This window comes from Monodelphis domestica, chromosome 1 (genome assembly GCF_027887165.1).
Source record: "Monodelphis domestica isolate mMonDom1 chromosome 1, mMonDom1.pri, whole genome shotgun sequence".
Classification (NCBI taxonomy): domain Eukaryota; kingdom Metazoa; phylum Chordata; class Mammalia; order Didelphimorphia; family Didelphidae; genus Monodelphis; species Monodelphis domestica.
The window spans coordinates 229,360,415-229,383,588 of NC_077227.1; the positions used below are offsets into that span (position 1 = coordinate 229,360,415).

Consider the following 23,174-nt stretch of genomic DNA (forward strand, 5'->3'; position numbering starts at 1 on the left):
ACTACAACTACATGAGAAAGAAAAGAAAGAATAAAGAAAAATTAAGGCAGTGGTGATAAACACTTCAGACAAATTTGGAAAGAGACACAAAGCAAATGCATATCTTGTTACTGATCTATTAATTTATTTGGTTTTTCTTTGTCAAATGTTACGGATTTATTTAAAATCTTACTCTTTTATGTTTATTTGACTTTTGTTGATGGATATGTTTTTAGATTAAAAAATAAAAACACTGTAAACATATTAACAGTCTTCAGTTGGAGCTACCCAAACTAGAGTTCACTATTGAGAATATTGCTGGCCAGTCTCAAAACTCTCATTAACAAAGGAAAGATGGACGTTTTTTTCAGCCCAGAGCTCCATAGAAGAAATTTCAGGGGCTACAATTTTATAACCTGATTATCTTTTGTTTTACAGAACACTAATGTTTATACTGTAAGTTCCAGCTCCATTTCCAGTATTCTTGTTTCTGCTACCCAGAAGCTAGCTTCCTTACCTTCAGATTCTTGAGAAATCTCACTTGACAGAACCAGCAATTTTGCCATCTTAAATTAAGTGCAGTAAATACTATCCTATTGTGCCATTAAAAAAAAAAAAACCTATTCTGAAGGTATGATCCATCTGGCCTTGGTGAAATTAATTTCATTAGCATATAGATCCAGATATTAATTGGGTTTCCTCTAATAGGATTCTGTCTGACAAGGAGCAAAAAGACCATGGGAAAAATTTAAGGATGTGCTCAATAAACAGCCCTAATCCTGTATTTGGATCTGTTTCACAGTAAAAGAGCAAGGCATCATCCCTTTCTTTCCCTCACAGGGTGCTTCCTCTGATTTTGGAGCTTTCATTTGAATCTGTAAGGCCCAGCCTACTCTATTGCAGTTGTAAGTATAAGTACTCTTTGGAAGACATAGACTGTCTCTTCAACAAAAGTGGAGGTGGGAGAGAGAGGAGTCTGGTTCCCAAACTTTTTCAGAGACCATAGGTGGCATGATATTAGTTCATTGGGCGTTTCCTGGCAAGGCCTAGTTTCCTAGGAGGGTGGTTGCTTCTGGCCATCCTAAAATGATGCATGAGCTTTCTTGTTGATTGGGTGCCATTGTCACAGTCTCCATTTTATTCTGTCTCTCCTCATCTCAAATCACTTAAATAAATAGGAAGCATAGTTTGATATTCAAATGCCAAGATTTCAAAGATCAGACCTGCTAGAGGCTTTGGGGTTTGCTTCTGGTTACAGTAGCTTTACAGTGTAAGTATGATTCTTAAGCCTTTAAATGGAAAGGCGCTCCAGGCATTCCACATAGTGCTGACCAGCATATGGGAAGAGGAAGACATGCCCCCAGTCTGGCCTCAGACACTTCCCAGCTGTGTGACCCTGGGCAAGTCACTTGGCCCCCATTGCCTAGCCCTTATCACCTTTCTGCCTTGGAACCAATACACAGTATTGATTCCAAGACGGAAGGTAAGGGTTTAAAAAACAAACAAACATGTATAGCCCAGATGAAATTGCTTTCCATCTCTGGGAAGAGGGGAAAGAAGGGAGGGAGACAATTTGGAACTTATAGCTTCAGAGAAAACTTATGTGTAAGATTGTTATTACATATAAATAGGGAAAACAAAATATCCCTTGGCTCCCCCCCCCCCCCAAATGCTATAGTCCTTGTAGATAACAGAAAGAAGACCAAGATGTAATTCTTTTTCTTGAGGACATTACAGTCTTGTAGGGAGATAAGAAATTCCAAGGGAAAATGGACAGTTTAATAGATGTAGAGGTTGACGAAAGATAGGTAATATCTAGCCCCATGATATCAAAGATGAGTAATTGAGACTCATAGACATTGACTTAACCAAGACTGTATCCCTAGGAAATAGAAACTTTGGACATTCAAATTTGGGTCTCCTGATTCCAAGTCTATTGTTTTTCCATTATATTATGCTGCTTATATATTAACACCATTCTCCCCACCTGGAATGTTTTTCTTCCTTTGCTTTCGTGAGGTCAGGGGAGGGCACTGGAGGCCTTTCTGAAATATTTTTAGACAGCAGTGAATTCATCAGTCTGATGCTCCCTTCATACTTTATTTTTTAAAATTCATGAGTCAGTATAGCCAGAGAAATTCCTCACCCAAGGGTTAGCCTTCTGGTGCTAAATTTCCTCAAATCTCTCAAGGCACACGTTCACAGAAGAGTCTATTGTCATGTCCATACTCAAAGCCTTTGCAGATTGGTAGAACCAGCCAGGGATTATGCACTGCCAACATGGTTTTTGAGAACCTAAGTTCATCCTATTCTCTGGTGAGGCATGGGAAGAGAACCTTAGCACCAGGGCTAGGGAATTCTAAGTTAGCCCTTTGGCATTGGTCTATCCCCCACCCCCAACAGAAATAATCAGGATCAGCTGTGGGACTAGAGGGTAGGCAGGAAGCAGAAGGGGTGATGATGTTCCTGCAGATTCTGTGCAGTCACATTGTTTCCCTGGCAGCAACAGTCATCCTTATGTGACTGTGTCAAGTGGCTTGTTTCTGTGTCGTGGCCAGGAGATAGGAAGAGGGAAGTAACTCAGCCCAGTAAAACTGATCTGGGATCTTCTGTATCTTTCTTAACACAGTTACACTGAAATACTTTCCCATTGTGATCCCACCCAGGCAAACATGAGCCCATGTTCTGATTGTATGCTTCCTCAGAAGTAACACTGGATGTTTCTTTGGCCATTTTTAGAATGAACTTGACTAGTCAAATCAAAACCAGTATCAGGTTTAGTACCAGATAGGTTTTTCTGAGGTCCTTTTGCCAAACAGGAGGTTTAGACCTAGTAACAAGAATTCAGCCACAGAGGAAGGCACATATGCCCGTGAATCTGTTTCTCTTCCAAACTCAGACAAATATCTCCCAAACTTCCTTAAGCTAAGGGCAGATTTGGGTGTTAATTAGTGGCTAGGACTGGTGCTAGGAAATTGACATTTCAGTGAATTCTAGCCTGCCAAAGCTAGAAATTATGTTAGAATACAAAATGATAGATACGATGAGCCTAGAGCATGGAGTTGAAAGGGTTCTTAGAATGTAGGATTTAAAAATACTGACTGTCAAAGCTTCAAGGGATCTTGAAGCCAGGGATCTAGAGGCCAACTAAGCAACCGCCCTCAGTTTACAGACAAGAAAATTAAAACCCAGATAGGAAAAGTGATTTGCCCCAAGTTATAGAACTGGCTGTCTGAAATGCAGGGCTAGTTCTTGGAATCCAGGTCTTATGTCTACTGGTTCTCAGTTCCCTTTCTGATTCAGAATTTATTGCTACTCTCCTGAATCCTGAAGCTCTCTGGTGGTACCCTCAAACTGCTGAGATTCTCTACCTCTCTCCAGTGCCCACATCAAAATGTACCTATCTTCCCCCCCCCCCCAATATGTTCAAGGCTTTTGCTGTGGACAGGTTTCTGGAGAGTGATACCACTTTTAAGGTTTTAATAAGTGACAATAAATTAATCTATTTTGCCTCCCTACAAACATATTTGCTGATTTTAAGAGAGATCAAAGAGATAATAATACCTGGACCCAGAAGGAGTTATTTTAATGAGTATCAGATACCAGGGCAGGGCTGATGGAAAGGATAATTTGGGGGGAAGGACTTTTCAGGGGGTTCCTTATATCACACCATGCAGGAATTCACCTACTCTGTTAGCCTTATTAATGTGAAAACCAGTTCTGAAATGCCAGATGAGTAGGAGCAGGCAAGCTGCATGAGCAGCTGGCTAAGAATTGGACTCTGACCTTGGAATGTGTGGGCTGCTAGCAGCATGTCACTGCTGGCTTCTACTTTGGGACAAAGAGCACTGGCCTGGGAATCAGAAAACCTCAATTCAAGGCTTGTCCCTGCCATCACCCAGTTGGGTGACCTTGGGCAAGCTGCCTTTTCTTTCCATATTCAGTGGCCCCCTCTATAAGATGATGGAGTTTTGACTAGACTATCTGTGATGTTGCATCCAGCTCTAAGCATTTATTGTATTCAGTCCGTGTATGTGTATCCTACTAGACAGCTTGAGTCAGCCTGAATAGTTTGATCATTCTTGGCAGAACAAAGGCCTAAGTAGTTGAGAGGAGTAAGTTTTTGTTCTTCATTGGCTGTTAAATATTAGATCTCAATGTTTTGGTGTTTTTTTTTTTTGGCTGGGAGAATAAACATAATAGAGCTGTGTGTATATATATATATATATATATATATGTATATGTATGTATGTATATATATATATGTATGTATATATGTATATATATGTATATATGTATGTATATATATGTATGTATATATATGTATATATGTATGTATATATATGTATATATGTATGTATATATATATATAAACACATAAGTAGTCTGCTTTGGAATATAGGGTTTCTTTTCAACTACAATCTTTTCAACAATCTCTTCTCCTGAGTAAATGTATAAATTTTGGCTTTGGAAAGAATATCTCTGGGTTGATTTCAAAAGTATTGCCTCTGCATTTTATGCAACCTCCCTTGGTAATTCTGAAATTTCCCAAAGCCATTTCTTTGACTTCACTCTGTAAGTGCAGATAGGCCAAACAGGGTGTTACCAATGGCCATGGACTTAGAAAAATAAAACCACAACTTGGTGCTATAGAATCAAATCATCTGAAAGAAAATAGCCTTAAAATATGTAAGAGGATTTGTAACCTATACAGGAGCTCCCTTAGCATTTAAGAAGTAAAGAGTTTAATCACTTATGTTCATTTTTTTAATTAAAGCTTTTTCAAGAGCATTATTTAGTTGTCATCAGCTCACACAAATCCAATGTGTTGCATTTGGAACATAGTAGGTTTTAATTTAATCTTTGATTTTCAACTTGGTGCATCACTGTGATCTTCTTATTTGCACAAAACACCTCATTATAATAATTATAGCCTTTTGAAGTATTCATTCACTTGTCATTGAAGGAAAGAACTAATAAATTGTTTCCCCTATAATACCCTTCTTTTTAAAAGAATCAACAGTAGATCTTTCTTAACCTCCAGTTATTTTAGACATCTGAAAATTAGGAACAGCAAGAACAAATTTGATATTTTTCCCTCTCATCCTTCTGAAGTAGCATGCCTTTTGAGCACTTGAAAAACTGAATCTTTAGAGATTATGCCATTTGAATATTGCTTGACAGAATGAGGGTATCAAACCTGGAGAAGGCAAGAGTAAGAAGATGATCCTTGCCTACTTCAATGGCTGTCATAAGCAAGGTATTAGAGTGCTTGGTTTCAGAGGGCAAAACTAGAAGTGATGGGAAAAAGAAGGCAGATTTAGTCTTGATGTAAGGGAGAACTTAAAAGCCTGTCCAAAAATGGAATGGGCTACTCCCAGGTGTTACTGGTTCCTTCTGAACTGAAGTTCTTTCGAGACAGGGAGCCTATAACCACTTGTATATGATGATATATTATGACAATGGTGATGATGATGTGTGCCTATATGTAATAGATAATTCTTTAGTATTTACACACCATCATGTCACCCTGGGTGACTAGAATGATGCTGGCAACCTCAATAGAAATAAGGAAATTTGGGAGTAGGAGAAAAGATAACTAGTTCTGTTTGGGGCAGAACTAATTGAATTTTGCTCTCAGTGTTTCATCCAAATGCAAGCAGTTGGCAATGCAGGGCTGGCATTCAAGAGAGAAATTAGAGCTGCATACAAATTTGGGAGTCATCTATGAAGAAATGATCATTGAACCCTTGGAAATAGATATTATCATTAAAGAGAAGAGAGACCAAAAAGGGGCCTGGGAAAGCTTTGGGGACATCCATATTTAGACAGGGAATGATAAGGTAGGAAAAGAGCCTGAGAAGGAATAGGAGAGCACATAATGGAATTCAAGAGATGCAAGAACATCAAAGAGGATGATGTTAGTTGACTATTCCAAAACTCCATTTTGGAAAAAGAAAGCAAGGCCCAGATAAGTTGTCACTTCCCCAATGATAGTCAAGTGAAGAAAGGAACCAAGCTAAAACTCTGCTCTCCTGATTCTTTTCTGTTCAATATTACATCAAATTCCCTTGTTGATTATCATCTTGAAATGTTTCTTAAATCTCATTATTATTTAACTTTAACCATTTCCTTTTTTTCCCTCTTCCCACCTAGACTGGAATCTTATTGAGAACATAGACCAGGCCTTAGGCTTTTCTCTGTCTTCACATTACCACCCTGCACAGTGTAAGAACTCATAATATTTTGAGAAATACAAGAGAAATATGGAACTAGGATTTTATTAAACAATTTTTTTTACTTGTCCTTGTGTGAGTCTATGCTGAAAAAACATTCAGTTTCTCCTCATTGCCTCTAGGATAAAATACAAACATTCCAGATTAACATTTGTTCCAGTAGTCTGGCTCCTGCTTCTCTTTCTAGCTTTGTATGGTCATCCTTTACCCCTCAGGATCTTTGTGTTCCAGTCAAATTGGACCACAGGCATATTCCCTGAATTCAATATTCCACCAGCATCTTTGTTGCATTTATATGGATTGTTTCTTATACCTGAATGTAGTCCCTCTTCATCCTCTTCTCTTGGCGTCCTTTTCCTTCTCCATGTCGTGTGGCACACTTTTCATGAAACCTCTCATGATTGCCCCACTCATTAGGCTGAATCATAGAATAGGAGAGTTGGAAGGGGCTTCAGGGGCCATCTAGTGGAACCCAGAGACTAAAGAATCCCCATTATAAACATACTCAGCAGTAAGTTCCAGTTTCTCTGTGGAGCCCTCCAAAAAAGAGGACACTCCCCATCTCGTAAAGCTACCACTTTGGAAAAGCTCTAATTGTTAGGAAGGTTTTTATTTTTTTGTTTTCCTGACATAAGTCTAAATTTGCTTCTTAACAACTTCCATCCATTGCTCCTGGTTCATCCCTGTAGGACTAAACAGAGCAAGTCCAACTCCCTTCCATATGACAGCCCTTCAGATGCTTGAAAACAACTGTCATTTACCTCCTTAGTCTTTTTTTCTCCAGGCTAAACATGTCCAGCTCCTTCAGCTGATTCTCTTAGGTCATGAACTCAACAAACACTCTTCACCATCCTGGTTGCCCTCCTATGGACACTTGCCATCATCTCATTGTCCTTCCTGAACCATGGTGCCCAGAATGGAACATGACACTCCAGAGGAGGTCTGACCAGCACATAGTACAGTGGGATTATCATTGTGCCCATTCCCTTCAGTGGAAAGTTATGGCCCACCAATGAAAGCTCAGGTTTCATTAGATATAGATTTTTTTAACTTTTGCCTTCTGTCTTAGAATCAATACTATGTATTAGTTCCAAGAGAAGAGCAGTAAGGGCTGGGCAATGAGTGTTATGATTTGCTCAGGATTACACTGCTAGAAGTATCAGAGTTAAGATTTGAACCCAGGAACCTCCTGTCTCTGGGCCTGGCTCTCAAGCCACTGGACTACCTAGCTCCCTCTGCATCAGGGTTTTTTTTGGTAGCAACATCATAATGTTGATTCATTACTTTTCCAGTTTCTTAAAACCTTTAGGCCTTTTTCAGAACAATTTCTTTTTATTCATATCTCCCCCATCTTATATTTGTAGAGTTCATTTTATGTATCTAAGGTTAAGACATTGCATTTATCTCTGTTCATTTCCGGTTTATTAGATTCAACCTAAACCCTAGCCTGCCAAGATCCCTTTGGATTCTGATTTTATTATCTAGTATGTTACTTATCTCTCGGTTTCATGTGATATGCAAATGATGATCATTGTATTTATGCCTTTATCCAAGTCACTGATTTGAAAAGAAAAAAAAAGTTAAATAGCCCATGACCCTCCACTAGCCACACTGATGCTGAACCACAAACTACACTTTGATTCTGACCATCCACCCAATCCTAAATCCTTCTTATCACATTATCCACATCTTTCTATCTTCTCTGCAAGAATAAATTGAGATATTTTATTAAAGCTTTGCTGTGAATTGCCCAGATTAACAAAGAGGTAATAGAATACTTGAATAATCCCATCTCAGAAAAAGAAATTGAACAAGCCATCAATGAATCCCTAAGAAAAATCCCCAGGGCCAGAAGGATTCACAAATGAATTCTATCAAACATTTAAAGAATAGTTAATTCCAATACTATATAAACTATTTGGGAAAATAGGGAAATAAAGAGTCCTACCAGTTTGCTTTTATGGCATAAATGTGGTGCTGATACCTTGGCAGGGAAGAGCAAAAACAGAGAAAGAAAAGTATAGACCAATTTCCTTAATGAACATCTTAATGAACATAGATGCAAAAAATTTAAATAAAACATTAGCAATGAGATTATAGCAAATATATCACAAAGATCATGACTATGACCAGGTCGTATTTATACTAGGAATGTAGGGCTGGCTTAATGTTATGAAAATTATTGGCGTAATTGACTATGTCAGTAACAAAACTAATGAAAATCACATGATTATCTCAAGAGATGCAGAAAAAGCCTTTGACAAAATATAATACCCATTCCTACTAAAAACATTAGAAAGCATAGGAATAAATAGGCCTTTCCTTAAAATGATAAGTAGTATCTATCTAAAACTATCAGCAAGTATCATCTATAATGGGATAAGTTAGAAGCCTTTCCAGTGAGATCAAAACTAAAGCAGGATGTCCATCGTCACCACTATTATTTAATATTGTACTAGAAACACTAGTCTTAGCAATAAGAGAAGAAAAAAATTAAAGTAGGCAGTGAAGAAACTAATCTAATCCCTCTTTGCAAATGATATAATGGTTTACTTTAGAGAATCAACTAAATAACTAGTTGAAATAATTAGGAACTTCAGCAGAGTTGCAGGACCCAAAATAAACCCACATAAATCATTAGCATTTCTATATATTACCAACAAAATCCAGCAGCAAGAATTAAAAGGAGAAATTCCATTTTAAATTATTCTAGAGAATATAAAACACCTGGGAATCTGGCCTAAGACTAACACAGGAATTATATGAATACAATTATAAAACACTTTTCATGCAAATAAAGTGAGATCTAAACAATTGGAAAAATATTAATTGCTCATGAGTAACCCCAGCTAATAAAATAAAAATGACACTTCCCCAAATTAATTTCTTTATTCAGTGCTATACCAATTATTTTATAGAACTAGAAAAAAATAATAAAATTCATCTGGAAGAACAAAAGGTCAAAAATATTAAAGGAATTAATGGAAACAATGTGAAAGAAGGTGGCCTAGAATACCAGATCTCAAACTGTAATATAAAATAATAATCACCAAAACAATTTGGTACTGGCTAAGAAATTGATTGGTGGATCGGTGGGCTAGATTAGATACATAATATACAATGGTAAGTGACCATAGCAACCCAGTGTTTGATAAACCCAAAGACCCTAGCTTTTGGGATAAGAACTCAATAAACTAGAAAACAATATGGCAGAAACTAAATGTAGACCAGCATTTCACATCATTATATTGTGAGATTTAAAATATGAAGCCCATAAACTGTAGTGAGTTAAAATGGTGGAAGATATAAATTGTGATAGATATAAGAGAGGGTGAGTAAATTTGACCGCAGAAAATATGTTTCACTACAGTGTCTTGGTTTTTAAATCAAATGTAAGGTGGTCGCCAGGGAAATATTCCCAATTATTCAAATACCCAAGTCAACTGGGTTTTATAGAGATTTTAATTAATACAAATGTGGAATTAAAGAAAAGAGAGAAAGAGAGAAAAAGGAAATAAGTATGAAGGGCCTTAAGCCAACATGGCCTAGACCTGAGTCTTAAGAGAGAGAGATCAGTCAGTCAGTCTTTTAACACTCACCACAAGGTCTGCCTAAGCAAGGATTCTAGTGACACTAGGCCAGCATCATCTCAGCTGCTTTCACCAGCTCCCTCCTCCATCTGAATGTTTCAGAATCAGTCCTCCTCAATCTGAATGTTTCAGAATGATTTCCAGCTCTTCTCTGAGCTCTCATTTTTAAGGGCAAAATCTCCTATGTCACCTCCCCTAAGTTCTTCCATCTACCAATCACTGTAGATGTTTTCCAAAACTATTTTGAATTCACAGCTGAGTAGATTAATCTCTTTAGTAAGTCAGAAAAAAAAATGCTGCTGTGTCAACTAATTTCATTAAGAGAAAACCTCTGAGTAAGTTTTCACCTTTTAGGTCTAAGTAGTTTGCAAGTTGCCCCACCTTTATAGGCACTTAGCATCCCATTGTATCAATTCCAAAAATAGGCATGGCTCAAAGAACTCCTTTCCTTTATAAGTTTTCAAGTACTTTCATTGTTTAGCAAGGAGTTTTCTGCCCTAAAGCAGTCCCAAGTAGGGATGGAGTAGAGATCCTCTCATAGCAAGGAGTTTTCACATTCAAGTAGAGTTCTCACTATCTGGTAGGGAATTATTTCAAGTAGGGAATTGGAGGATTCCTCAATGTGGAGTAAAATTTTTAACATTCATAAGTCTGTGAAATTTTAAGGTTTACAATATATACACCAAGATAAGATTTTGTCAGTATATATCTTATATATGGATATTGTAAGGATAACTAGCTTTACCTAATTAATCCTTATAGTATATAATTTAGAAATAAAGAGTGATAATCATAAATAAATTAGGAGAACATAGATAGTTTACCTGGCAGATTTATGGAGAAGGGAAGAATTTATTACCAAGCAAGAAAGATAGCATTTTAAGATATAAAATTAACAATTTTGATTATACCAAATTAAAAAGCTTTTGTAGGGGGCAGCTGGGTGGCTAGTGGATTGAGAGTCAGATCCAGAGATGGGAGGTCCTGGGTTCAAATATGGCCTCAGACACTGCCTAGCTGTGTGATTCTGGGCAAGTCACTTAGCCCTCATTGCCTAGCCCTTACCTAGTATTGATTCTAAGATGGATGGTAAGGGTTTAAGTAAACAAACAAGTAGATAGATAGATAGATAGATAAATAAATAGATAGATAAAAATAAAAAGCTTTTGTACAAACAAAACCAATATAACCAAGATTATACAACAATGTTATAAAATTTCCCCCTACAACAAAGTAGGGGGAAATTTTATAACAAATTTCTCTAATAAAGGTCTAATTTCTCAAATTTATAGAGGACTAAGTTACATTTATAAGAATACAAGTCATTCCCCAATTGACAAATGGTCAGAAGATACAAATAAGCAATTTTCAGATGAAGAAATAAAAGCCGTCAATTATTATATAAAAATATTCTAAATCCCTCTTGATTAGTGAAATGCAAATTAAAACAACTCTGAGGTACCACCACACACCTATCAGATTGGTGAATATGATAGTAAAGGAAAATGTTCGGTGTTGGAGGGAATGTGGCAATATTGGGATATGAATGCATTTTTGGTGGCATTGTGAATTGATCCAAACATTCTGGAGGGCAATTTGGAACTGTGTCCAAAGGGCTATAAAACTTTGTACATACACTTTGATCCAGTAATAGTGGATCTGTATACCAATGAGATCATTTAAAAGGGGTGGGGGGACCTATCTGTACAAAAATATTTATAGCTGCTCTTTTTGTGGTGGCAAAGAATTGGAAATTGAGGGGTGTATAAAGGGAAGTGGGGTTGGGATGTATAGGGATGAATTATATTGGATCAGTATCAGAAGATTATCTGTGGTTTGAGAAGGCCAACAAAACCCAGCCAGGCAAACCTGATTTGAGACTACACACACACAGATCACTCAGTGAAATGGGGAAAGTAGATTTTAATTTAAAAAAAAAAAAGAAAGAAAGAATAAGGTGTAAAAAGGTATAGGATAACATAAAGCTAATTTTTCTAACTAATATCCCAGGATCTAATATCTCTTCACCAAGATTTCTTCAGAGTGATTTTCCTACACTAATCCTCTTCTCACTGCCCAAAATCCCAGTCCCTGATCTTAGCTAAGCTAAGACTAAACCCCATTTAGCTGGTTAAGAAAGAGTCTGTGTAAGCCTGATAGGGCCCAGGGAAAGTTCTAGATCCAAAAAGGACCCAAGTCTGGTCTTACAATCAGATGCTGGATGGTTCAGGATCACTAGGAACTGCAGTAGATAACAACAGATCAGCATGGCAACAGGATAGCAGGGCAGCAGGGCAGCTGGATAGCAAGACAAGGACAGGGAATTCAGGTTAGTATAGGATAGTATCAGCCACTAAGCAAAAGCAGCCTGTCTCTCTAGGTCAGACCCAGAATAAGACCCCTAAACCTCAGTTAACTGTTTCTCCCTTACTTTCCCATTCTAGACTTCTCTCCCTGTTGATCTCATGCCTCTGCAAACTTGCTGTAACCCTCTCTTCCTTACAACAGGGATGTTCATCAATTGGGGAATGGCTGAACAAATTATGGTACATGTTGGTAATGTTGGTAATGGAATCATATTGTGCGATAAACAATGAGCAGGATGATTTCAGAAAAAGCTGGAAAGATCTGTAGGAACCGATGCAGTGAAATAAGCAGAATCAGGAGAACATTGTACATAGCAAAAGCAGTATTGTACAATGATCAAATGCAAAAGACTTGCCTGCTCTTGGCAATACAATGATCTTGAACAGTTCTGAAGGACTTATGACAAAGAATGTTATCCACCTCCAGAGAAAGAATTGTTGTAGTCAGATGCAGAGCAAAGTATACTATCTTTCACATTGGTTTATTTATGGTTTTATTTGGGGATTTTGGTTCTGTATGAGTATTCTCTTACAACAATGACCAATATGGAATATGTTATGTATGATAATATATGTATAGCCTGGGTCAAATTTCCCACCATCTCCAGGAAGGGGGAGGAGAGGGAGGCAAGTCGGATCTTATAATTTTGGATAATGTATGTGGAAAATTGTTGTTGCATATTATATATATATATATTGCATATTATATATATATATATATATATACACACACACACATATATGCAGAAGAGCAGTAAGGGCAGTGGGGGTTAAGTGACTTGCCACACAGCTAGGAAGTGTCTGAAGCCATATTTGAACCTGGAACCTCCTGTCTCTGGGCCTAACTCTCAATCCACTGAGCCACCAGCTATCCCTTTAATATACATATACATACATATCTGTATAAATAAAAGTTTTATATGTGGTAGCTAGGTAGCCTAGCATTTGGGAGGATCTGGGTTCAAATGTGGCCCCAATTGACCAGCCTTTACCATTCTTCTGCCTTAGATAAAAGGTAAGGTGGGGTTTTTTGTTTGTTTGTTTGTTTGCTTTTTAAGCTTTTCTGAAATGGAGGTAAGCTATAGCTATAACATTCTGGTTTAGTAATCATGTTTAAAGAGGAAAGATAGTTAGCCTAGTTTGTACTTGATGAAATCATGCTGGCTCTTTATAAATCTCTGATTCCCTTTCATTTGACAAGCATCTCTGTAGTGATTCTAGAATTTTCCTAGGAATTTAAGTCAAACTCAATGGCTTATAATTTTCAGACTCTCTTCCCTTCCCTTCTTTTGAAAATTAGCATCATGTTTGTCCTTTTCCAATCTGGTGGCACCTGTCATTTTCCTTGATCTTTCACCTAATACTGAGAAGAGTTGTGTAATCATATCTGCCACTTCTTTTAACTGGCATTTCACCTGGGCCAGGTGTCTTGAATTCATCAAAAGCAGCCAAGTGCTTTCTAGCTATCTCTTTACTTTGTTTGGGCATCACCTCTCCATTAGTCATTTTTATTGACATTTCCAGTGTAAAGGTCATTTTCATTTGCAGAGAAAAAAGGAAACAAAATAAAAATTGAGCTGCTCAGCCTTTTCTCAGTGTCATCAGTAATCATCTCATCCACTGCAAGCAAAGGTCTTCCATTTGCCTTAATCCTCTTCTTTATCCCCAAATAATTCAATCTCTTCAATCTTCTTTGTATTCCAAGTATTTGCACATTTTTCTGTCTTCTCTCATCTTTTATCCCTATCTATTTGAGAGAGAGCAAGTAAAGAAAAAGGAAAATGTACTAGTTGTTCTCAAGGAACAATTTATAATTTAAAAAGGAAATATGATCAGTGTTTCTGCCTCTCTCTCTGTCTCTCTCTCTGTCTCTCTGTCTCTCTGTCTCTCTCTGTCTCTGTCTCTCTCTCTGTCTCTCTCTCTCTCTCTGTCTCTCTCTCTCTCTCTGTCTCTCTCTCTCTCTCTCTCTCTCTCTCTCTCTCTCTCTCTCTCTCTCTCTCTCTCTCTCTCTCTCCCTCCCTCCCTCACCTCTCATAGGTGAGAAAGTCTTCTTGCTATTAAAGCAGAATATAAGAGAACTATACAGTCCCAGAGCTGGGAGGAACCCCAGATAGCAAAGACAGAAGGTAAGGGTTTAAGCTAAAAAATAAATAAATAAATAAAGCCTTTCTCAGAAATCTTTCTCCTTCTCCCCAAAGCCCTATAATAGTGTTTTCCCTCTAAGATTGCCTCTAATTTACCATTGAACTTATCCATACATCTATATTTCTTGTGTGTACATAGTTGTTTGAATGTTGTATCTTTTAGAATCTGATGATAGTCTTTGAGAGTATCATTAATGCTTAGCAGTCTTAGTTATTGGCACATAGTATTTGTTGATTAGAGAAAAACTATAATAACTCCTATTTATATAACACTAGCATTTTACAAAGAGTATTCAATATATGAAAATACTTAAAGGTAGTACAAGTTTGATCTTTTTAGAAATGAGGAAACCAAGGTTCAGAGTATTTAAATGATTGGTACAAGGGCAGCAAGCTAGGAATCCTAGAGCTAGGGCATGATCCTCAATCTCCTGAATCCTAATGGCCATGCCACATGAGAAGTCAGGATATGCCTTGGCTTTTTCCTTCTTTTATTATTGAGTATCTGGCCCAGGTAGGTCTATGGTACTTTTTTGGGCAGTTTCATTTTTAGAAACTCAGTTGAATAGATTTAATGGGAAACTTTGACCGTGTGACATTTTTTTCTGAAAGTAGCTGCCACCTTCCCAAAATTTTGCGAGTCAGAGTCCAGAATACAAAGATTGGACATTTCTAGATAAACAAATTAAATTTATTAAGCATCTATGATGTATAAGTATTAAGGATACAAAGAAAAAATCACTGCACCTGACCGTAAGGATCTTACAGTCTAAAAGGAAGAGAATGAAAACAAGAGAGAAAAGAATAGAAAAGTGAAAGAAATAAAGATATAGTATCCCTGGAGAATTTGAACACAGAATCCAGGAGAATGTGAAAGATTACTATTAGCGGGGGAAACTTTTAAGAATTCATGGAAGAGGTAGCACCTGACCTGGATTTTAAAGAAAGAAAAGGATTTTAGTAAACCACAGTGATTAAAGAGTACACTTCAGGCCTGAGAATTGGCCTGTACAAATGCACACAATTAAGTTTAAGATGAAATAAAGTAGTTAGTAGTATAGTTGAACTGAAATTCGAAGGGTAGTAGATTAGAGCTAGATTGTGAAAGGCCCTGAGTGCCAGACTAAATAAGAACTTTAGTGTTCTGGGATCAAAGGTTTTTGATCAAGAGAATGATGGGGGGAAGCACAGTAGAAAGAACATTTGTTCTAGTCAGAAGGCCTGAAGTTCATAATGCTCTTTGGATGCCTGCTACTGTATGACTTTGGACAAGTCACTTAGATTCCCTGGACCTGAGTTTCATCATCTGTAAATAAGGAAAAGTTGGTCTAGGCAGCTCCTGAATTCCCTGTGGATCTGTGAAACTACAATGGTTAGGCATGTTTACTAAGAATATTATTTTTGGTATGGGAAGTATGTATTGAAAATTTGAAATTAGAAGATGTTACATCTGGGCATTTAAAACACAACTTCAGGGTGATTAAACAGAATCCCAGAGCAATCACTATATTAACTAAAGCTCTCTGGGTAAGGTCCTCTCATCATAAACACCAACTGTATTAGAATAAGAAGGACTCCTTCCCACTTAGAGGTGATACCAGATGTTATATGACACTAGACAACCAGAGATTTATAAATTGTCATGCACCGCCCTTCTGGGTAACAAACTGAGAGTCAAGAACATTCCTACAGCCAGGACGTTTCTTCTGATGAAGTCCAGTCTCTGTTGAGGCTCACCTGAGTCTTACTGTTGCTCTGTGAGCAATCCAAGGCCCTGAAAAGCCCCAGAGTAAAACAGTTTGGTGAAATCTGCTGGCTCTGAGAGAGAAATATATCTCTTCTTCCTCAGTGGCAAAGAAATGGGGAAAAATGCCCAATAGCAGGCATCTCCCTGCCTCAGTTGTTTCTCTGCTTTGTGATGAATCTATTGACTGTTCTTAGCTGTGCTGTTACTGCTGGCCCTGGTCCTGATTTCTTGTCCAGCAACCATGCTACCAAGTAGCTGGGAGACCAGTTAGGAATTGATTAAAATAGTTCAGGTGAGGAGTGACCATAGACTGAAATACAGTGGTAACCATTGTGTAAAAAGGAGGGGAATGTGTAAAAGAAGTATTGTGGAGGAAGACTCAAGTGAACTTGGTGATCAATTAATGGGAGAGATCTTCCCACCAAGAGATGAGGAATAGTAGAGAGAAAGTGGAGTCTAAGATGACTCTGGGTTTTTAGCTTAGGTGACTGAGAGAATGGTGGTACCAACAGTGGCATTTGGAAAGTTGGGAGGCAGGGTAGATTTGGGTGGAAGATGATAAAATTAATCCACTGGGGGACATGCTAAGTCTTAGGTGCCAGCAAGTCAATATGGATGGAGAAAGCCAATAGACATTTCTCGATGTGATGCTGGGACTTACGGGATAGAGCAGAAAATACATAGAGATTTTTATAGTTATATATACATGTACTGATTGAAACATGTAAGTAGTCAGTATTATAGGCAGATAACATGAAAGGAAAAGAGGAGAATATTGAAGACAGAGCCTTATGGGACATGTGGAAGGCTGATGATGAACCAGCAAAATAATTGATCATAGTTAGGCTAACTAGGAGAAAGGAATGCCATGGCAGCTAAGAGAGGAGAGGGTATCTTCAAGGAGCAAGTGTGAAATATTGAAGGGGAGAGAGGAAAGCCCCAAAAATGCAGACATAAAAAAAGTACCAAATTCATGGTGTCCAGTGACCTTGAAGAAAGTAATTTCAATTGAGGAGTGCCATCAGAAGTGAGATCGCAGACTTGAAAAGGAAGAAGCACCAAGTACATGTAAACTACTCTTTCCAGAAGCTTAATAGTGTTGGAGAGCTGACATATGGCAAGGTCAAATTTTTTTTACAATTGGAGAAACCTGAGCATTTTTGTAGGCAGTAAGGAAGGAACTAATGTGTCCATAGATCTCAGTATATGTGGCTATATGTATGGATATGCACATATATAGGCACATACACATATAGCCACACATATGTCCACATAGATGAACACAAGTGGAGGTCCTACAGATCAAAGGGGAACAGAATCAAATGCACAAAGAGGAAATAACCTTAGCAAATAAGCAGGCTACCTCATTCTCAGAGATTAAAGCAAATAAAGATGGGTTTTGTGAAGATATAGAAGGGAGGAGGAAGGATAAGGATAGTCAGATGGATGGCCCTGGTCTCATGAAAGTAGGAGGTGAGGTCATTTGTTGAGATAGACTTGGTCATCAGTGTATAAGAGGAGACCTTTGAGAAGTAAAGAAATGGTTTTCCGTCTAATTAGGAGGGCCTCATTGAAGTTATATAGTGTGAATTTGTAGTGGGTCAATTCTACAGTGATTTCTCCCATAGTATTTGGTACCTTGAGAATAGGAAGATAGAAAGAAGATGGTGAGGTCACCAGAGTTAGATGGGAAAAGGATCAGCTTCTTAACTTGTGCAAAATTGATAGTTGATCAACCTGATGTTTATTTGCTGTCTGGAAAGATTTTTCTTTCCATTTGTAGGGGCTTACATGTGGCACAGATTCATGAATCTCTACATTAAGTGACATCAGAAGATGTCATGATTCAGAAGATTTTCATGTTCTAAAGAAAACTCTCCATCAGAGAAACTGGCAGGCCATGCCCACACTGGAAAAATCTTGGTGTCTGATAATTTCTATTCCAAAACCAATTCTGGTGGTTAATAAAGAGACAACCTATAGAGAACCAGGAGCTTTCAAGGACAGCAATTGCAAAAGTCAAAACTATAAGTAGAAGCAATAAAGTCAGTAATTAATGAAAGGAAAGCCATAGATGTGTCAGATTCCCAGAGTACTACCTCTCTTACTGCATCAGTGCACTGGAGCGTTCATGTAGAGAAAGGTCCAAACAAAGTTGTCCCTTTCATAGGCAGCTAAATGGACTGAAGACTAGAAGACCTGAATTAAATCTGGCCTCAGATACTTGCTGGCCCTGGGCAAGATACTTAACTCTGTTTGCCAAGGCCTTGCCTTTCTGTCTTAGAGTTGTGACTTAGATAAAAACTAAGAATTTTTTCTTTTTAAATTAAAAAAAAAAATTGTTGTCCCTTTTTCCCCAGGAACACAGAGCCTTTGTGGTAAATCTTAAAGGAGGGTTGATATTTTAACACAAGACCTAGACATTCCCAAAATAACCATAGCATGCAGCTGAGGAAATGAGGAATTTCCCTTCTGTCAAATCTGGGCATATTTTTCAACATTATTGACCAGCATTCCTGCTTAACTACAACCATACACACTCGGCAGACTCTAGCTCACATTTTGCTTCACTTTGCTTCACTTTGCAAAGCGTGTTCCTGCAGATTTGCTCAGAAATCATACACCATCTTAAATGCACCAAAGTGTGATTTTTCTGGAAAATGCATATTTGTCTGTTTGCATTTTGGTCTTAAGAACTGGGAGGGTTCTTAAAGGTGATCTAGACCAACCCTTTTATTTTTCAGACAAAGAAACTGAAAGCCCCACAGGTTAAGTAATGTGACTAAAGTCACACAAGGAGTCAGGGGGTGAGCTGTGCCAACAACCCCCATCCCAGTAAGTCTGCTGCTATCCCAATGATCCCAAGTGGCAAATTCTGTTTCTTCAGATTTCTTTAAAGCAAGACTCTATAAATGCAAGAGAATATAGTGAAGAGGAAAGAACCTCAAAGAAGATGAGTTGCGATTCTGCCTCTTGTTATTACCTTGGTGGCCTAGGAGAGGCCACTTAAACTCTCTGGGCCGTAGTTTCCTTCTCTGTAAATAGGTGTCACTAGTTAGCACCCAAGTTTCCTTCCGGAGCTACATCTGTGCTGTGATCCTGATTGTTACTATGGAAATGGAGACTATTTACAGCTCAGAGCTAAGCACATAGTAGGTGCTGACTTCCTGCCTGTCTGATCCTGATTGAAGGCCTTGCAGTGCCAGTGATGGGCAGGAGGGAGTCCCCACCCTGCCGTGAATCTCCACTTTCCATGCTGAGAGAACTCCTTCATTCCCATAGCTGCATTAAGCTTATTTAAGGCAGATTAGACCGCACACTCTCCTTGACTTCAATCTGAAAATTGTGTCCAGGAAGTCTGTTTGCCAGTCATACGATGAAGGCTCCCTTTTTGCTGTTCACTCACAAGGGGAGAGGGTACCGTCAGCACGGTGGGACTGCTTCTCTGACACTCGCAACCTCAGAATTGATTGACCAAACTCCAGGAATAGGTAGCTGCGGCCTCAAACACTTGCTGGCTGCGGGCAAGCCATTTCACAACTGTCTGCCTCCATTTCTTCCACATAAAAAGGAGGGATCATAATAGCACCTGCCTCCCAGGGTCGTTGTGAGGAGTCAACCATGCTTTCCACTTATTTCATAAAACTCTTGCGTAGCTTGCTTAATAGATAGAATGGAATGGCCTAGAGTTGGCAAGGGCATATGGCAGCGGGCAGACCCTGGAGGCAACATTCTGAAGATAGACCCTGTCCTTGCTCTTGGCAATGCCCTTCTGCATGGGATACTTGGGCCAGAGGAGGCCATCTTAGCCTTGCTTTTTAAAGGGACAGACTTTACGGATGCCCTTTGGTTTTCATATTGCAGTCACTCCCTTCTGCTCCCCTCCCCGTGGCACCCCCAGATAGACACCTGCTGACCGTTAGCCGTCTCTCATTTAAAAAAAAGAAAGCTGAGAGACCAGCGGACATAGCAGGTGCGTCTAAATGTAGGCAGTCGTCCTTCCGCAGTCCCCCACCTGGTGAAAGGAGGGAGCTGGGTTCTGTCACTTCAGAGTTTGCCCTAGACCAGCACGCTCGGGTCATGTGACAAACCAAGTCCCCAAAGAGGTTGTGGCCTGTCCAAAGTCACAGAGCGGGGATTCTAATCCCGCTTCTCTTGCCTCCGCCCTTGGCACGCGTTATAGTCCTCACGTGCCCTCCTTTCCTCCATCTCAGAGGTGTGGAGGCCAGAGCCAGACGCCTCCGTGCCAGGATGGCTCCCGCCTCGTGATTGTTCCCAGGCAGCAGGCACTTCCCAGGGTTCCGTGTGAGGCTGGCTTCATGAGGAAGGGCGCGGTGGTGTCCCTGTTTATAACCCGATTTAGGGGCCGCCCCCCTGACAGGCTGGTGCGTTTCTTAGGGAGGAGCCCGAGGTGCGCACCCCCTCCTGTCCTCATGAGGGTCCAGCAAAGGGGTAGACCCTTGGAGGGGTGAACCCAGATCCGGAGGCAGACAGGACTCGGCTTCATCGGGGAGCCCTTGTCCTTCTCTGGGGCTGGCCTCGTCCTGCCCAGCCTCCACCGAGGACAGAGACTTTCTCTTCATTTTAACTGACTCAGCTAACAGCCAGCCTCCATCTGTCCGCAGGCTCTCATCCTTCACCAGCTGGGTCGATACAGTTTGGCAGAGAAGATTCTCCGCGACGCGGTCCAGGTGAACTCGACGGCCCACGAGGTGTGGAATGGCCTCGGTGAGGTGCTCCAAGCTCAGGGCAACGACACTGCCGCTACTGAGTGTTTCCTGACCGCGCTGGAGCTCGAAGCCAGCAGCCCCGTCGTCCCGTTCACCATCATCCCCCGAGTGCTGTGAGGGGCGTGAGGCTGCCTGCCGAGAGGCTGGAGGTGAGGCCGGGGACACGCGTGCCAGACGCCAGTGGAGCCGCCCCAGCTGGGTGGGGGTGGAGGGAACCTCAGTCCCCAAGGAGAGGGGGTAGCAAAATGGAAAGGGAAACATTCGATCATTATTGCAAGGAGGGAGGAATTAAACGAATCACTGAGGCTGTAGATGAATGTTAAATTGACCAAGATGATAAACCAAACAACTGAAATCATGCTCAATTCATGTATTGGAGGGGGTTGTTTTTTGGGGTTTTGTTGTGTTTTTCTTGTTGTTGTTTTTGCCTCATGATAGTTTTCTATTCTAATGATGTTGTTTAAAATGGATTATGTGCCATATTTTGTTAGATGACATCTGAGTGCTCTATAAAATGATTACAGAATCAATCAGCAAATGTAGAATAAGATATTCAAAGTGAAAATTCAGTGGCAGAACAGATTATTTTTAGCAAACCTGTCATGAAAACTGTTCCCTCTTTCTCTCTATTACCCTGACTCCTACCCTTGGCCCAGAAACCAAATGTGACATTTCTGCTTCCTGTCTCAGTACTAGTCAAAGCCAGAAGACCGGCTGACAAGTTCTTGGTTTTGTTGTCAATAATTGTAACGTGTGGCTGATAATTGTCTTTATTTAGAACAAAGCCCGAGTCCAAGAATATTTATATTTTACCAATATATGCCTGTTACAAGAGAAGGAAATATGAGTTATTTAAGTTTAACTTTTTTATGTGAATTCAGAGTTTATTTATCAATGGAAATATGTAAAAAAGAAGCTTCAAATGGAATATTTACCAACATTCCTTATACATTACCTACACTTGGCTAAATGGAAAGATGATGTTAATAATAAAATGATTTTTAAATGGATCCTGGGCCTGTGTTATCTCTTAAGAGGTTGAGGGGTGCTGAGAGCTCTGTTAATGGGATTCTGTGGGCATTGATGGCTCTGTAAGAGCAGGAGAGCTTGCCTAGAACCTGCTCTAGCCTGTGTGTTAGAAACTGCTTGGACAGGGGGAACCTTTGTCCCATAAGGCCCAAGAGGAAAGGAAAGGGCAGGGGGGGTGGACAGCTTCCCAGAAGTGGAGACTAATGGATCTGTGTCCTCTGTCTTTCTCTTACCAAAATCCTCTGCTGCCTGGATGACCAAAAGATCCTAGATTAAAAGTTGGAAGGGTCAAAAATATTTTTAAATAGCTCTTTTCATGGTAAGCCCAAATTGGAAACTGAAGAGGGGTACCCCATTGGGAAATGACTAGGCAGCTAGGTGGCTTGGTGGAGGTCCTGGGTTCAAATTTGTCATCAGACACTTCCTATGTGACCCTGGGCAAGTCACTTAAGCCCCATCGCTTAGCTCTTTCTATGCTTCTGGCTTGTTTTTTTCATACTTTGCTGAACAGATAGCCAGAGTCTTCTGTGAAGGACAAAACTTGTAGAGTTAGGTGTGTGGGAGACACACACACACACACACACACACACACACACACACACCTACAACTCTTCAAAGACTATCTCTAAGACTTTTACATAGTGTAACTCTATCCCATAGCACTGTGTTATTTGGGGTCTTACTGGTATATCATTTAGAGAGCCTGGGGAAGAGAAAAGTGAATGGTTGGGGTCTTTTTTGTTGTTGTTAAAATGAGAGTGGAGGAGGAAAGCAGAGGAGAATTCAGTTCCAGATCCAGAAGCTTAATTAAAAAAGTTGGCAACATAAATGAGTACTGCAAAAGACAAAAAATAAATACGTAGGGTTGATTCTAAGAGGGAAGGTAAGGGTTTAAAGAGAGAGAGAATTAAATGGACAGTTGCAGTGGAAATAGGAAAGCCTAGTAAAGGGAGCAGAAATAGAATAATTTATACAGTGATAACATTGTAAAGAAAAAAGTTTAAGGACTTTAGGAATTTGATTAATGCAATGATAACCTATAAGTCTAAAATAATAAAGATGAAGCATGCATGACACTCATCTAATGGGTGAAGAACTCAAAATGCAGAAAGAGGCATCTATTTTACACAAGGTTAATGGAGGATTTTGTTTTGCTAAACTATCCAGCAGTGCTGAAGGCTTTATTTATTAGAGTTTTGTGAAATATTTTTGCTCAGTGCAGGGGTAGGAAAGACAGCTAAATTAAAAAAAAATACTAATGAAATTAAGATAAATTAAACCCATCATTTATAGAAAAAAAGAATAAAAAAGAATTGTAGAGGACCTTATAGGTCAGCTGGTTTAGCTTGCTCC

The 23,174-nt window shown here is 39.3% G+C and overlaps 1 protein-coding gene across 9 annotated transcripts in view; it reads left to right on the top strand.

Moving 5' to 3' along the window:
• The window catches only part of TTC7B (tetratricopeptide repeat domain 7B), a 353,505-nt gene extending 331,703 nt beyond the window's left edge, over positions 1-21,802 (top strand). For 7 of the 9 annotated variants that reach the window (XM_056810525.1, XM_056810527.1, XM_007472597.2 and 4 more), the window contains one exon: positions 20,688-21,802. In XM_056810525.1, the coding sequence (XP_056666503.1) occupies positions 20,688-20,909 (222 nt within the window). In that variant the 3' untranslated portion in view covers positions 20,910-21,802. Of the gene's footprint in view, positions 1-819; positions 885-20,687 lie in introns of all 9 variants that reach the window. The other 2 variants (XM_056810528.1, XM_056810526.1) reach the window with 2 other exon arrangements.
• Positions 21,803-23,174: the final 1,372 nt, after the last annotated feature.